Source organism: Syngnathus floridae, chromosome 21, assembly GCF_059516105.1.
Source record: "Syngnathus floridae isolate MCC-2025c chromosome 21, RoL_Sflo_1.0, whole genome shotgun sequence".
NCBI classification, from domain to species: domain Eukaryota; kingdom Metazoa; phylum Chordata; class Actinopteri; order Syngnathiformes; family Syngnathidae; genus Syngnathus; species Syngnathus floridae.
The window spans coordinates 5,673,921-5,690,615 of record NC_142433.1 but is presented as its reverse complement, the minus strand read 5'-3'; the positions used below and the strand labels follow the sequence as shown (position 1 = coordinate 5,690,615).

General features: G+C 46.4%; 3 protein-coding genes across 7 annotated transcripts; all 3 read right to left on the bottom strand.

Moving 5' to 3' along the window:
- Positions 1-152: 152 nt before the first annotated feature.
- Positions 153-7,120, bottom strand: znf384a (zinc finger protein 384 a). Of its 4 annotated transcripts, none has more exons than XM_088365277.1 (11): positions 6,969-7,120; positions 5,764-5,831; positions 4,697-4,994; positions 4,426-4,548; positions 4,206-4,360; positions 4,022-4,098; positions 3,713-3,937; positions 3,141-3,308; positions 2,944-3,022; positions 2,610-2,768; positions 153-2,479 (listed from the first exon to the last, which is right to left on the bottom strand). In XM_088365277.1, the coding sequence occupies exons 2-11, from the start codon at positions 5,824-5,826 to the stop codon at positions 2,150-2,152; spliced, it is 1,677 nt and encodes a 558-aa protein (XP_088221403.1). In that variant the 5' UTR covers positions 5,827-5,831; positions 6,969-7,120; the 3' UTR covers positions 153-2,149. The 4 variants fall into 4 exon arrangements, with proteins under 4 accessions (XP_088221403.1, XP_088221404.1, XP_088221407.1 ...); XM_088365278.1 differs by lacking the exon at positions 6,969-7,120 and adding an exon at positions 6,725-6,785; XM_088365281.1 differs by lacking the exon at positions 3,141-3,308.
- Positions 7,121-7,644: 524 nt separating this feature from the next.
- On the bottom strand, positions 7,645-12,071 carry daxx (death-domain associated protein). Of its 2 annotated transcripts, none has more exons than XM_088365263.1 (12): positions 11,741-12,071; positions 10,989-11,158; positions 10,421-10,834; positions 10,174-10,305; positions 9,986-10,102; positions 9,676-9,907; positions 9,459-9,610; positions 9,290-9,383; positions 8,832-9,117; positions 8,511-8,705; positions 8,239-8,356; positions 7,645-8,149 (listed from the first exon to the last, which is right to left on the bottom strand). In XM_088365263.1, exons 2-12 carry the CDS (start codon positions 11,145-11,147, stop codon positions 8,090-8,092), a joined length of 1,959 nt encoding a protein of 652 aa, XP_088221389.1. In that variant the 5' UTR covers positions 11,148-11,158; positions 11,741-12,071; the 3' UTR covers positions 7,645-8,089. The 2 variants fall into 2 exon arrangements, with proteins under 2 accessions (XP_088221389.1, XP_088221391.1); XM_088365265.1 differs by having other exon boundaries at positions 9,290-9,380.
- Positions 12,072-12,324: 253 nt separating this feature from the next.
- On the bottom strand, positions 12,325-15,442 carry LOC148380184 (tapasin-like). Its single transcript, XM_088365282.1, has 9 exons — positions 15,269-15,442; positions 14,825-15,007; positions 14,287-14,469; positions 13,956-14,192; positions 13,522-13,878; positions 13,122-13,445; positions 12,929-13,030; positions 12,645-12,673; positions 12,325-12,579 (listed from the first exon to the last, which is right to left on the bottom strand). Exons 2-9 carry the CDS (start codon positions 14,877-14,879, stop codon positions 12,568-12,570), a joined length of 1,299 nt encoding a protein of 432 aa, XP_088221408.1. The 5' UTR covers positions 14,880-15,007; positions 15,269-15,442; the 3' UTR covers positions 12,325-12,567.
- Between the last annotated feature and the right edge of the window lie 1,253 nt (positions 15,443-16,695).

The following is a 16,695-nucleotide window of genomic DNA, read 5'->3' as shown; positions in this document are numbered from 1 at the left end:
TCGATGTCAACCAATCAGGCCCCGCCCATGTGATCAGTTTCAAACGCAGTTTGAAAACAAACACTAAATACACTACTTTCCCCTCTACTTGTCACAAAATTGAAAATCATGCTCGTTTCATCGGACAAACTGCAATGCATGAATAACAAATATTTTAAATGAAATCAGTTTGCCAACTTTATTCTCATAAACAGTCTGATAAGATGAGCATACTATGCTAAAGAGTAGCACAGCTCCATAATGTGTTAGCATGACTTGAATAGTACTGTAAGTCATTATTTTTCCTATGAAAATGACAACGTATACACGAAGGAAAATGTGTGGCGTTAAGTCGAGACAAACACAAATATATCACAAATTGTATTTACCGTCATTTCATATTGCCCAATGTTCTCAATGTTTGTTGATAATTCCAGTCCAAACATCACTTGAGTGAATATCACTAATACAACTTCTTTTTTTGGGTTAAGCTCCAAAGCTCACGTGGTTTGTTATAATTGTTTCTTTTTTAAAAAAAAAACTTCACAGGACATGCTTCCCTTTTACAGAAAACTCTTATGTACAGCATACTGCCATATAATAATAATGCCTTTAGGTTGATAGTGTAGATAAGATTTGCAATACAGTTGTAATGAAATTCATATGCACACAAAAAAATCTAAATAAACAATGAATAATAACAGTACCTGTCAGCCATTTTGTCATACAATCATTATTCCCAACAACCTGGTGCCGAAATGTTGCGATGGAGGGTCACTAATGCTTCTATTAGGGGGGGAAAAAAAACTGTCTCCACATTCACACTCTCAATTTTCTCTGCTGGTAGAAAAATATGAACATATTAAAAAAAAGTACAGCTGACAAACGTAGGTGAAGTACAAGCTTCATCAAGTGCTTAGTTCGTGAGCCCCGTGTGGTTTAGTGCATTCGGCTAAATGTCCCACGACATGATTCGCACACGGTAATGCCTCTCGAGTACAGACGCTACCCTACATAGCGACGGTCCTGTTCCCAAAATTTGAATATACCAACACAAGAAGTATGAGCACGTACTCCCCGGGAAAAGTATCGCTGGATGCTCTGTTTACGTGTGTTGCTGCACCGTGTGTATGTAATACATTGGAATAAAATATTATAATATTTTGGGCTTGTGGGTAGGAATGCAGTCCGGGCACCATCCCTGGACAGCCGTTAGGATGTCTCTACGAACAATATGGTTTGGGTCATGCAATACAATAATGACTCTTGAACTATACTTGATTGAAATAAATATATTAAAATTGTTCATTTAGAACAAAAACCTGAGACACAAATCTGTGTCAAATGGTGCTTTCTGTTTTTGGGTGGCATTGTGAAGAAAAAAAGACATTTCACGATGAATAATTCCTAGAACAGGCCCTGTGGGAAACATGTCGGTGACCCCTGAGATGGGTCGAGCAGACTATTAGATGAAATTGTGATTTACTCATAATTTTTGGTCTCATGCTCCCTTTTTGTTTTTGTTAATACATTTATAGGGTCTTTATTGGTATCAAAGGCGATTCAATCCATTCGTCTGAAAATTGATCAATTACAAATATCTAATATATACTTATGCCAATGATATACAGTGACCGGCACAACAATTAAATGTGCTTCCATTACATGGCTTGTTGCTATTTTAAAAAATAGGTCTTCCTGCGAGTATATCAATATATCGATTAAACACGCGAATTGAAATAAGATGGTTATTTCAGTCTGTATACATTTGTGACATTTGCTTGGTGGTGTGCCCTAGCACAAAAACAGGTTGGGGAGTCGCTGTAAATAAGGTAGCGTCTGTATAGGCGAGCGAGCTGCTCCTCCAGACAAACGAGGCTCAGCCGCGACTCGGCGCTTCGAGACGGCATTTCAGGAAAAGCCTCTCACCTCATCTGAGATTGAGAAGCCACTTCAAATCCGGGTAAGAGCGAGGCACCCCGCAAACAAATCGGACACCTCGGGGCCGGGCTCTGCATTAAAGCTGCTTCGTCCTCGTTGTGGAAACACCGCGTGCCTTTTAACCTGATCAATCCCTTTGAGAGCCACACAGGTAGAAAAGCAAGTCCTCTTGGAGAATTTTCCAGACTACATTTCCAAGACTTTATACAGGGATGTCAAATCTTGTTTCCTACGAGTTGATGTGCTCCACCTGGATGGCGGACGTGGACACAGTGAGGCAGAGGTCTTTGTGGTCCGCCACCGTGCCGGGTTTGTACTGGATTTCGCCGGCTGCCACCGTCTTGTACTGGTGGAGATCAAAGGGGCACGGGATGACCCCCTCGCCGGGCTGTTGGTAGCTGCCGGCGTTTGGGTTCTGGCCGGCCTGGCCTTGGAGCGAACCTCCTCGACCTCGCCCCCGGCCGCGTCCGCGCCCCCGGCCGCTGGAGCCTCGCGCCTGCTCGCCCGCCGTTAGCGTGTCGGGGTTGTGCTTCCTCATGTGTTTCATCAGGTACGTCTCCTACAGGAAAAGAACGTGAGGACAGCACATTTTTCACCTTAAATTTTGCGCTTCCGACAACGCAAAAGCCGAGGGCTCGTACAACGGTGGGCACGTCTAAGTCGATGTGTTTTGTTCTGGTGAGTCGTACCGATGTGTAGGAGCGGTTGCACAGGCCGCAGGAGAAGAGCTTGGCGTGTTTGACCGTGTGCGTGGACAAGTGCACCTCCAGGCTGGCGGCATCCGTGTAACCGCGGTTACAGTTGTGGCACTTGAACGGCTTGTCCTTGTTGTGCTGCCGACGGTGAGACTGCGAACAGAGAGTGCGGTGTCACATTCAAAAAGGGAAGCCAAACTCAAATTTGTCATTAGTTTTGAGCAGCTGCAGTCAACGGAACATCATGCCGTTTGGAGATGCTCTTAGAAGCTTTACCTTTAAAGTTCTTGTTGAAAATTTTGGTCTAAGCGACGACGTTGGTGAGTACCTGGAGGTTGGAGAGCTGAGTGAAAGCTTTCTCGCAGCCCGGATGGTTACACTTGTACGGCCGGTCGCCCGTGTGAATCCTGAAAGACACAGTACAAATCCTGAGTGGAATCACACTTCACAAAGAACACCTTCCTGCGTCCTTCTCCTGCGTTTGTTTCCACCGCCGACACGCCCCAGCCCGGTCCAGTCCAGTACCGTGTGTGCTGCTGCAGGTGGCTGAGCTGCCTGAAGGTTTTCTGGCAGTAGGTGCAGCTGTAGGGCTTGGCCCCGTTGTGGATGCGGATGTGCTGCGACAGGTAGCTGGAGTTGGCAAACGACTTGGAGCAGTGAGGGCACTTGTGGGGCTTGGCCTCAGTGTGGTTGCTGAGGCGGCGGGGAGGGGTCGGGGTGGGTGGGGCAGGTGGGAGGGAGGCGGGGGATGGACCCGGAGAAACACAAACAGAGAGAGAGAGAAAAGAGAGAGGGAAACAGAGCGAGAGATCTTTAGGCTGGAGCATGACCCAACTTCACAGTGAACTCAAGAGCAAATCATGCGTTCAAGTGATGGTTTGTGCTCGTTTGCGCTGTGTCCGACTGAGGAAAACACCAAAGTGCAACAGAAGCAAGCACAGTCAGGCTTCTCTCGCTCTCTCTCTGTCTCTGTCTCTCAGTCTCTGTTTGGAATCACTCCCTATCCACTAGCGTGAAGGATACCACCCAGACACAGCCGCAATGTAGGAGATCAGATAAAAATGAAAACTTGCAAATAAGTTGAGGGCAACCAGTACCGTGTGTGCTGCTGCAGGTGGCTGAGCTGCCTGAAGGCTTTCTGGCAGTAGGTGCAGCTGTAGGGCTTGGCCCCGCTGTGGATGCGGATGTGCTGCGACAGGTAGCTGGAGTTGGCAAACGACTTGGAACAGTGGGGGCACTTGTGGGGCTTGGCCTCCGTGTGCGACTTGGCGTGTATCTGCATGTCCGACTTGCTGAAGAACGTCACCGCGCACATGCGACACCTTGGAGGGCCAAGAGGAGGAGTGAGACAACTTTCAAGGCCTCACGTTCTATTTGCTCAAACTGTCCAAACCCCCCCCCCCGACCTGTAGGATTTGGGACCCTCTTTACTGGAGTGGTCGTCCTCATCGTTGGAGAGGTCGTAAGGATCGGCAGAATGATGCTGGAGAGGAAACAAAGAACTTCAGCAATATCGGCTACATGAGACCGACCACCCAGGGCGCCCTGGGGCGATTGAGTCAACAGAAGGCCCAAACTAAAGAAACGCACCTGCCCTGTGGCAGCCAGGTGCGCCAATATCAGCGCGTCGCTTCCTGGCGGAAGGATGCTGCTTGTTCTGCCCATCGCCTGCTTGCTCTTCCTGCCTCGCTTTCCCGGCGTGGACATGACGACAGCGGGGGGGCCGGCCATGTCGTTCTTCTTATCTGCAGACACAAACGTCAGCTCGCCGTCTATACGAGCAATATTTTACGCTCTTGCGCAACCTCACCTGCGTTTGAGGGGTGCACTGCGGACACGATCATGGTGGTGGCCGAGTGAGGCCCAGCTACGAAAGACTGCGTGGAGGCGGTGGGCACCAGCGTGCCTTGGGGGGTGGTGATGACCAGACCCGCTGAGAAAACAAAAACAGACTGCATTTAATATTAACACATTAGGTTAACTACGTTTTGATGCTCTTTGAATGTCGACAGGGCACCACGCTCGAAACTGCTCGGTGTTGCGCACTGCCTCTGCGTGTACCTGTTGATACAGCCCCTCACCTGCGGTCATGATTCCCGTGGAGGGAACAGGCACGACAGTGACGTTCTGCGAAGTGTGCGACTGGTGCACGTGCATGGACGCGCTTGCTCCTCCTCCAGGTCCCCCCGCCGAGCTTCCTCCCTCCTGTTTGGTGACGACTCGCAGCCCGGCCCCCGCCTCCCCCGAGCCAGGGATGGCGAGCACCGCCGTGGGGTAGTGCGGTGCGGAGGACGCGGACGAGTGCGGGAAAGCCGGCGCGGCGGGCTTCTCGGCGCCGAGCTGCTCCTTGGTTTTGTTCAGGAACATGGCGCTCTCGATCTAGCGGTTGCGACAAAGAGGAGGGGGTGGGGTTGGGTGACGGGAGGAAAATTGAAGGATGGGGCATTGAGGGTGCAATTGGAGGAAGCGGGCGAGGCAAAACATGAGGATGATGTATGGGAAAAGCAAGGAGATGGAAAAGAGAACAATAAAAAAAAAGGTGAGATGCAAAGAAGAAGCAAAAAAATGTGAGGACAGCTTTGAGAAATGAGAGCAGAGGGACACAAGTAGGGTTGCAAAATCCCATGAATTTTCAAAGTTGGAAACTTCCCATGGGAATTTACTGAACTAACATCAGGCTGGAAATAGAAATGTTAACTATAATCGAGAAAAACATGTATAGGAATAATCCTAATTGAGTGAAGGAGCCATTATGTACTGCCCTCGCACGTGGGCTGGGAATGTATTCGAACTTGCACAGATGCCTGTTTAGCACATCTCAAAATGTTCACATTCATGCTTGAATGTGGCAGTTGTTTATATCAGCCTTCTATAATTCCCAAGAAAAGTTTCCAACTTTGAATATTGCCAACCCACCCCTCAACTTCCCATGGAAATCCCCCCCCCCCCTTTGCAACCCTAGACAGGAGTGATCATGTGACTGGCGGAACCGTCAAAAGAAGTCACATGACTGACGCGAGGGTGGCGTGCGTGGCGGAGCGGAAGCGTCGGTATGGATATAAAACGGCAAGGAATCCCGGGACACGGAAGAAACATGCCACGACACCATGTGCATTCAAGACAAGGCCAACAATGAGGTTGTCTCTACCTGTCCTTGTACAGTGGGGACGGGAGACCAAAAGTAGGACGAGTTGAAATGGGATTCGTCCATTATTTCTGGAATTGAAAAGCAGCACACTTAGAAAACACCTCTACCCCTTGGCCTCTTATGTTCCAGAATCCCCCGCATGAGACGCAAACCCACAAAGTAGCAGCAATCTATTTTATTATTTAGATTTCATAAAAGCTTTGTACTGAATACTAATACAAATATGCATGTGAGTATGTACTATTTTAAGGGATTATAGGTTGGCGAGTACCGATACCGGCCTTTTTCGGAAGGTATCGGGTACTTAGGGGCTGCAGACAACAGCCACCAATATTTAAGGCAAAAAATATATGTATCGAGTAAGCCCTCCTTCACAATAGTTGGCACTATGTTGATAGTCCAGATACATAAAATATCTGTCAATTAATACAATCATCACTAGGTTGTCACTGTTGGTTCATTGCTACAATGCAAAATAATAATAATAATGTTTGTCATAATGGTGGTACCTGAATACGAGTATGATTGATAACCACTAGACAACAAAAGGCATGGGACTAAACCAAGCTAATCAAACGTGTTTCTGTCTGCTCCAAATAGAATAAACAAGCAGCCAGTTCAGTCTATCTGCAATATTATTAAATTTTTAAAACTAATGAAACGTCTCGAGCCACGTCCTCGTCAAATATTAGCACTAGTTGGTGAAATATTATACATAATTATCTTAGTTTAATGAGGAAACCGGTTGATTCGACGTCCTTGCCAACTAAAGAACTTTACAAAGCACCCACAATGGTTAGCATGCTTTACTTGGCTGTATCGGAGAGTGAGGCTAGGCTATGCTAAGCTAAAGAGGCTAACTTGCCTCCATTAATTTTCTCCTTTTGTTCGCTAAAGCTACGTGGAGGCCGGGCCATTCGTGTGCTTTGCTGGCTAAATGTAAACACGCTGGCTGGCTCACTTGGCTACTTGCTGTTCATCGCGCCGACAGAACATAAAAAAAAGAGAAAAAAAGTGTCGTATTAAAAAAAAAAAAAAAAAAAAAAAAAAAACGAAGGCAGGCAGGGGGAGAAAAAAAAAACCGTCTACGCCGTCGTCGCCTCGCCAGGGAGACGAAGCTTCATGCAGACTTCCGGCCGCTGGGACGACGACGGCGCTTTTCGACAGTCGGTTAAGAAGCGATAAATGACTCCGGGGGTAATTACCGGTGAAATGGACTATCCGTCAGCCGCCCGAAGCTTCTTCGGGTCGGGACAGTTGGGAAAGTTTATCCAAATCCGCCTCTCTTGGCCCTCGGATATTCCTTTTTCCCTTCGCTTTTTTTCACCCTCGAGCTGGCCGACAGCGTCAAGTTTGATAGAGAACATGTGTAATTCCGCTCGATTCTTTCAAAATAAGCCACATAACGATCCACTTCGAAAATAAAACAAATGCGATCGGACACATTTAAAAGTATTTATTTCAAACGTGAGCCCTTCAGTTTACCAAAACAAAGACCTTTTTGATTAAAAGTAAGATTTTGTAAGATGGGGATCTCAATAATGCGTGAAGGGCGCGTTTGTGACTTTATTTTGACGATCGCTAAAATAAACCGAGTTACTGTAGCCAAATGCACTTGACAATAATTCCAACGTCAATACGGTGTCTTCCGGTGTATGAATATTTGTCTCTCTCTATATATATCTCGACTGTGCGTGCGCGTCTGCATTGTCCATGCTCTTGTTAATTTGGTTCATGGCACTTACACACACATACATTTACACATATATACATACACACATATATATATTGACTGAAGAGCACGTTGACTTAAAATAAAACTAGTTTTCTATAATGATGCAAATGTGAATAGCTTTCTTATAGCAATAAATTCTCTCTCTGTGTATTGAGTAAGCTTTATTTGGATAGCCATTATAAAAGAAAAACAAATTCAATTTAAGTAGATATGGTGACTAGTCATCCCCCCCCAAAAATTTTTTTGAAAAAGTTCATCTTCTCCAAAATATGAAAATAACATGGCAAGGACTCAAAATGTCCAACACTCTCTGGACCACTGACACTTTCTAAAAGCTAAACGTGATCAGCGCAGAACTCAGTGTAGCTTACAGCATTGAAGGTGCCCTCAAGTAATATGTAGACAGAGAGGGATGGGCTGTGGGCATGTCAAAACATATGCTGCAACATGAGGTTCAACCAAAGTACCTCACTCAATTTTAGGAAGATATAAAAAATGTAAACAGACTGGCGTTCCAGCGCCCCCTTGGTGTCCTGAGTGGAAGTTGTTCTCACAGTAGATAGAGACGAATTTTGGAGTCGACAGCCTCGGTCATTCCGAGTCAGACAGTTCGATGATCTCCAAGGGGTCGCACTGGGTGGCCACGCTGACCTGGAAGGGGAAGGAAGACAAGACAGACGGGTTAGTGTGTGATAAAGGGGGGCACCAAACGTGGCAGGGAAGGATGGTCCATGTCTTACTTTGATCTTCTTGGGGGAAGGCGACTGCGAGCTGGTGACCAGCTGGCAGTCGGAGGCCTCGATAGTCTGCGCCGGGGAGGCGCAGATGACGCCCATGTCCAGCGGTATCTCCGCCTCTCTGGAGGGTTCCATGACAATAATTTGGAAAAACTCATCTAACTGCGATTATTTTCTCCCTTGATATTGTGATTGAATTATTTTTTCTCCCAAAAATTCTTTACAATTATTTTCAACAACAAAAAAAAGTAGCCCATGTTTGTCCCCTTGGTTACCTGTCGTTGGCGTCAATGTGATTCCGCTTGGGAGTAGTGTCCAGCATTTTCCTCTTGCGGCTCCTGCTCAGTCTGCGGTCAGGCGTGAAGGCAACAGGCGGCGAGGTGCCGTTGGTGATGGGCGAGTGGCACGTCATCTCTAGCGGCGGACGTAAAGATGCCCCGTTGGTGGCTGCTGGGGGGTCTGTGCCGATGCTGGGGGGAACACCAGTCGCTTAACTTGACACATGATGCACTCCAAGATCACTTCTTAGAGCAAATGTTTAAAATGCTACACGTGGTTTTGAGCATAACGATTTTAATAAAATTAGGATAACATACCTGTGCTTGCTGGTGGCCTGACTGGCAAGATGGGGGGGATCCTCTGATGAGGCGGCACCGTCGTCGGGCTGGGTGGGCTCCGATTGCCTGGGGCTGTTGCTAGCGGACACGTCATCTGACAGCGGCGAGAAGCCCGGCATGCTGGCGTCGGAGTGGAGCCCACTGGTGACAGCCTCGTTGTCATTCGGCGCTGCAGCCACAGTGACGTTTTCTGTCGGCAGCCCATCCTCGTTGGCGTGGTCGCTCATTTTCTCCGCCTCGTTGCCGTCATCTTCGTCGTCATCATCTGACAGGAGCAGGCGTTTAGTTTTGAAGACTTTTTTTTTACCATTTTTCCTTATTTGCTTAATTTAACAACAATGTATTTATCAAATTAATTCATTTAAATCATCTAATTAATTAAAAAAAATACAATTTCAATGGCCTAGGTATTGAGATGGCATGTCACCGGTTCAGACCTGGTCCACCTTGCTGGCTGCTGGCTTGAATCTCTTCTTCAATGTCTGCTTCTGATGACACGTCCTCTTCATCCTCATCTTCCTCCTCCTCCTGCTTTCACATCCAGCGAGATAATAAATGAGATAAACGACCGGGATGATGCGGTCGATGTCCACGGCGACCTCGAACCTCTTCACCGTTCTGCTCTCTGTCCTTCTTATCCGTGTTGTCCTGCAGGACCGAGTATTTGTTGATGACATCCTCCAGGCGGTTCAGACCCAGTTCGTGGTTGTCCCGTAGCCTCCGGTGCAGCGTGGAGTCTTTCAGCGCCGGGTCGTTGTCTTTGGAGATGAAGGCCGAATTTGGAATGCTGTGATTTTCGTAGCCGAGGCGAGGCGGCTCTTACCGGGCTTGTATTCGCTGGTGAGTTGGCAGCCAAAGTCGTAGAGCAGGTCGTGATGGCGCCTCTGCTGGATTTGGCTGCCGGTTTCGGTAAAGGCCTTGCGGGCGATACGCTCCAACTCCTTTCCGCTCAGATGCAGGTTGTGTCGTTTGTTGGCCAGCTGGACTTGCTGGAGGATGTCCTGGTAGTCAGGCGGGTTCATGCAGACATCAGGTTTGTTGATGTAACGCTGGATCTGAAGGGACCACATGAACACTGATAAGGCGGCGCCGCTGATGAACGATCATGACGTACGTCATTGTCAACGACGGACCCTCTTGCTGATCTCGGGATACTTGGGGTCGTTGTAGAGGATTTTGCGCTCAAGGATTCGGCCCGTCAGCGGGCTGCACTCCTTCAACTCGCACAGCTTATTGTAGATCTTCATCATCTGAAACCGAGAGAGGTGTGAGTGGCGCAGCCTGGCGGGACGGGAGCACCCTGGACGAGAGGCGGGCCAACCTTGCGTTTGAGTTTGTGCTCCTGAATGTACATAGAGTCCTCGGCATCCAGGTCGTCCAGGGAGAGTTCGGTGCGCTGCAGGCGGCAGATCTCGTTGTCGTAGATCTTCAGCATGTTCTCCAGATACGCGATCTGCAGGCCAAGCACAGCGCAAATGGAAAATATTGGTGAGAACAGTCGAGGTTATCAACACTTGAAACAATTTCTAGTAGTAAATTTTCATCGGGGCACACATTGGGAGACTAACCTGCTTCCTGGAGGCCCTGCTGGCCCTTTTCTCTGCTTTTTGCTGGATTTCCTGAAAGCCTGACGTGGAGGGCTTCTCGTCTTCCGTCGATGGGTTCCCTCCATGTTCTGGCACGCTCTTTGTCTTGCTTTCACTTTTTGATGAGGTAGCCGCAAGACAAGCCGATGTGGAGGTAGAGGGGTTTGCTGTGTTCTTCTTGCTTCTGTCTTTGTGCTGCTTGAGCACCATGCACAGTTCATAGATGTAGACAAAAGCCCTGGAACGGTTGGCCTCCAGCCGGGTCAAGCATCGGCCCAAGCTGTTACGAAACTCCACTGATGACAGATAATCACTACGGGCTTTGGCGTAGTTGCTCTTTAGGTATTCCAACACCTGAGGACAGTCCTCCGTCTCAGTCACGACGTGCTCCACAAACTGAAGGGAGGCAGGAAACAAGACAAACATCAGAGTACGTAAAGAGTTCATCTTCAATTAGGTACACTTGCACAATGCCATGTCACAAACCAAAACACATTAAGATTGCGCCAATGTTCTGAAAGAAGTGTTTGCAGGGAGACAGTGTCATCACCTCAGAGAACAACTTCTCATTTTCCGCCTGCAGAACGTGCTGCTTATTGATGGACGAAACGAAAGGCGACTGGGTGATGTGGGTCTTGGTGGACAGCGGTACTCGTCGGGGCGACGGCCGAGGGACGTCGTCTTCATCCATGATGATGACGTCTGCCATGTCGGGAGAGTCTTCATTGAGAGACAAAAAATATAGAGAGGAAGTGCAACGTAACACATACGTGCAAACAGTTGTCTCACAGAGCTCGGGGTCTATTCCAGGTTTCTTGCATCCACCGACAAGCGTTTACTCTTGTGCATTTCGTTATATTTTCTTATTGTATCTATATATTGTGAATTAACGCCATGTAAAAAAATATTTATCTTAGTGGATGTGGTGATCTTTTATTGTTCTGCTTGGAGTTAACCACTCCATAGTGGAATTCGGGAGGTTCAGAAAGATGCCAATAAAGATTTAGATTCCAAACACCAAACTAGCTTCCATAGTCGCCACCATCTTCAAAATTGAATAACGAGTATAAATCTTTACACAAGTGGTGCATTCTAAAATTTCCGCAGAGAAGTTGAGCATTCTGGGATTTCTTTATTGCTTTCAAAATGTCTGAGGCGTAGTTTGAGCACTATAAAGCTGTTAAGTCGGAGTAAAAGGACGAACTTTTGAACGCCACACAACAGGACACACGTCGTGCAAAATGATACCTTTTAACACTATGACCTAAAATTATATATACAACACTCGTGATGTATACCAACCTGTTAGTTAGGCTGAGATGACGCGCTAGACAGAACATCGACTCCCACCCGGCATTGTCCAGTGTACCAATCCTCGTTAGCTTACGTTAGCATTAGCACCCTATTTAGCGCGCGACTTCACGCTGAATAATAAAATCTGGACAAACTTGCTAGGATTTTAAAACATAATAATAATTGGACCTAGGTACAAAATAAGCACATGTAAGAGACCACGATATCTGACAGGATGATATAGCGTCGTACTGTTTGTGTCCATCAAAACATTTTATCAAAAAAATGTAGAGACCATTGGAAACGTTTTCTACGGGCGGTTGGCACATTGTGAAATTGGCTCACTAGCGCCACTATGTGGTTCGGAGAGCAGTCTGCATGTAAATAAAGTGTCTACATGTTTCTTGCTAAATCGTTTACATTTATAAATTGCAGGAAAATCTGCTGTAAAATTGCAAATAATCTTCAATATCTCATGAAGCATTGCCTGATGTGAACTTGATACTAAGTAACTTGGTTCATTTTTATAGGACATAAATAATAACCTATATTAACATCAACAAACATATAATGTGTCAAATAAATAAACCTGGTAACTAAAACACACCTTTATTCCTTGTTTTAATATGGTTGTAATTTAAAAAGAACATACACAACCCGAAACATTGATAATTATTGTATGGAGGGAGTTAAAAGATGAGAAAACATTGTATTTACAAAACAAGTCTTGCAGGTTGTCACAATAAAATTAATGAGTAACAAGTAAAAAGTCAAATTTGTTAAAATGATGGATATATGGATTCTTCAGTGTTGGGTGACAAGGCGGGTAAGTCTCTTCAATTCTCTTTCTGCAGAAGTGAAAAGTTAAGAGGTCATCTATTGATAAAACATTAAATTTGACAGACAAACTTACCTTTTCTGTTTCCACTGCCTCAGCTGGACCTACAGACAAAAATAAAAGACATTCACTTTGGCGTAAATGCTTGCAGTGCAGTATTCACACTTCACTATTTACAAATTGTCTAAAGTGTCCAAAACAAGTGTGACCCGTCCATTTCTAAAATATTTGCGATTAAACTACTAATAAAAGCTATTTGATTTGATTGCTATTTGCAGTTGATTCAAAGGTGCAGTGGCGAAACATCAACAGCAATACATCGGCCGACAAGCACATTAGCTTCACGAATGTTGGGTCACCTGAGGGGAGGAAGAGCCAAGAGATGAACTTGATGAGGCCGTAGAGCACAAGGGCCACGGCCATCATCACCATGGAGTCCTCCATGGATGGTGTGCTGAAGCCTGAAAGGTCAAAAGTCATTAGTACTGCGTTTGAAACAGGCTGACAAATCAGCATTTATGTGGTAGGATAGAAAACATCCCCTCAGATTACCGATGACTCTGAGTGCCACGCTGGCACGACGTGTACCGCCGGGATGTTCGGCGACGCAGATGAGCTCCCCTCCGCGGCCCAGCTCCGGATCAGACGTGTTGAGCTCAAGCCGGGTGCCTTGGCTGTAGGTGCCGTCCCAGGCCTGCTTGTGGCCCGTAAGGTGACCGGATCCCAACGATCTGGTCTTGCCATCGGCGTCTTTCAAGTCCCAGCTCAGCTCCAGGGAATGGGGGGCGAAACCTGAGGCCTCACAGTGGACCGTCAGAGTCTGGCCCGGAGCGGTAAGGGGCAACGGGGATGGGTGGATGGATAGGGAAGGAGGTTCTAGAAGCAAGGCAAAAATGTTGCAATCAAATGTCAAAATTCTATTCCAGCTTTGATTGCATTTTTCACAACCCACCTGCAACCTCCAGATGAATGGTGACCTGAGCGAGAAGATGTGGCAGGTACACCATGCAAATGTACATTCCGGAGTGGTGCACTTGGGCTTCCTGCAGCACCAGGGAGGCGTTGCCATTTTGGTGCAGATCCTCAAAGTCCATTTTCACGCCTTCCTCCGGGGAGTCAAATAGCCGGTCCGATTTTCCATCATAGGCCAGAAGCAGTCGTCCGCTGCCGTGGGACTGGTAGCGCCACTCCACGGCAAAGCCCGATCCATACAGGGGAGATTCGGGGTTGGCCCAGAACTGGCATTGCAGCAGTACCGGCTCACCGAGTCTGGACTGCACCACCGTTGTGGTAGTCACGCTGAGGACCACTAAGGAGGGAAACGGCAAAGAAGGAACATTAGAACTTCTCAGAGCGAGGAGAGCTACTCAAATCCACGGTGGTTACCGTCCAGCTCGTTGGTTCCCGTGGGGGCACGCATGATGCTGGCCGTGCCGCGTCGTTCGTCCAGGTCCTGGACAGTGGCAGAAAACCAGTCGGCTTGCAGGTATATAGGGCTGAGCTCATCTGAGAGGGTGGAGGCCCACGAGATGGCGGAGTACTGCGGCTGGAACCGGCTGAGCTCACAATGAGGCTTGCGGGTTGAACTTTTGCGCGAGCGGTGACACAAAGTCGCCACCGGATCTGGAGGTCACAAGCGGCGATTCAATCATCCGTTTTTAGGTATTGACATGAGGTTATTTTGTAACTAGGGTAATAATTGCACACGCCAACAGACCGGCGACAGTGTAGACTCTCAGGATACTGGGATCGGTCAAATCTTCGAGGCTGGCTGTGCGGTGGCCTTTCGTCTTGATGCGAAGCAGCGACTTCACCTGGCTTGGGGGCGCCGCTAGACCTCCAGATGGCTTCTCGTTCATATACCAGCACTCCAGCCCAGGACAGGAGTGGCTGTGGCAGGCTGCGAGAAGGACACAAACAGTGCAACACACGGACTCAATAGACGTCACTGTGTCATTGAGTAAAATTTAATCAATAGCAAAAATGACATTTACTTTCAATTTCTTATATTTTTCTCAACAGCAAGCTACAGTACTGTTGTTGTAACGCGCTTTAGCCACGGGGGGCGTATGCACCAAATTCCCTGAAAAACTTAAACGAAAATGACCTTGTAGTTCAAAACGTTTCATACGAGTGTCCGATGTTAGTAATAAAAGCGTAACATTGTCTTGAGCATCGTTCGGCACATTTTTTTTTTTTTTTGACGAAACATATTTTAAGCATTTTAAATGTATGTAGAGTTTTGTGTCGGATACCTTGGACCAAGCAGGAAAGCAGAAAGACATTAGAAATGGACCAGAAATTCGTCATGGTTGTTGCGCTCCTTGCTGCTGCTTCTTGTTCTTCTCTTCGTTTTCTTTTTCTTGTCCTTTCAGAGAAAAGCAGCTGCGCAACCGTATCGTGTCTGTCTGCCTTTATACTTTCGCTTTCACTCTCGCCTGCAAGTACGCAAAAGAAAAGCGACACCTTCCGTTTACAGGAAGTATGCAAAAATATTGTACATAAGAGAAAACCGAAGGGAGATCAAAATAAGTTATTACATGAGGCCAATACAATTGTCATATCATTTAAACCAGATGACAAGTGTTAATAACTCGTTTTTGACATGTTTCCCTCAAATTACACCAAGTCAAGAATTATACACATAAGTAGCAACAACATAAGATTAACACGTTGTAGAGGTGAATTTGTTTCCATACTTTAATTCGTTGCTCCTTCTGTAGTCACAATTTTTTTCTTTCTCCTGGAACCTCGGCTCGCTTAGAGGATCATGTCACTGGTGGAGAAAAGAAGAGCAGTTAATATGGTCATTTATCACTTATCTTTCAAGGTTCAACACACTACTTGATTCATCTTGTGATTATTTATAGTTCAACAGTCAAAAATGCTGAGAAACCCGTGCGACAAGAAGCTCAGCCCTTAAAGCGACACGCCCAACATCAGATGTCCACCCAGACACTCTCACGAGATACTTCTAGGCAATTTAGTAAAATATGAAAGACTAATTTGAAACTAATCGTCTGGCCAGTGGTGGTGAAAATGTCAATAGCTCTTTTGGGAATGACGTACACTGTTAGTTTTAATTTCGGGGTATTTTTATTGCGTCACAGCTGATGAGCCGGACCACCGAGATAACGAGATGAGCATCAGTGCGAGTAATAAGCAGGTCTCATAAGACAACACTGAAATTGCTAAAAAGCACCTCAAACAAACTGAATATTTCACCTGGCACTCCGCTTTTCCACATCCAGTATGGCGGCGAAGCGAAAGTATATTCAAGTGGTTTTCACATGTCCTGAGTGTTGTTGTTAGTCACCTAAATGTTGAACAGAGGCTGTGATTTACCGAAGTCAAATTCCTTGTTTGGCACGCTCAAACATGGCGAATAAAAAAACTCTTGAATCTTGAATCTCTTTTGCAATGAACAACCAATTAGTGTCACGTGATTTCGGAGAAATCCAAACTCGTCTTTACGTTGTAGTTACACTGCCCTGCCGCTGCTGTCGCGGGAGCGCGCACGCCTTGTTTGGAAAGCGAAAAACCGATGCCGCACGGCGTCAGCACTATGTTGTTTTCAATAAAAACATGAAGAACTCACGTTTGCGTCAGTCAATTTTAATTTTTAGAAAGAATTATTTTCATTTGATGTCTTTAAGTTCATCCGCGTTCTGCCATTGAAGCGGGGTGCATTCATAGACCAGTCGTACAGACGGAACACTCAATTACTTCACCAAAAAGCAACGATATAATTACGTGAGCTCTTTGCATAAACCTCGATGCAAAGAAACTCCTCCTTTTGGGTACCGTTACATGCTACAAGGAGTAAAACGTGTGTGGCTTTTTCTTAAATGAACACGTTTGACATTGCTATAGTGTCAGCTTTTAATTATATTGCGCTGTCATTTCAAAGCAAATTAATAAATGCAACAATATTAATTTGCTTTGAAAATACCTGAGTATTAAAATGGATGGATGAATGATAATCACTCCTTGTAGCATGTAACGGTACCCAAAAAGAGGAGTTTCTTTGCATCGAGGTTTATGCAACGAGCTCACGTAATTATATTGTTGCTTTTTGGTGAAGTAAATGAGTGTGCCGTCTGTACGACTGGTCTGTGAATGCACC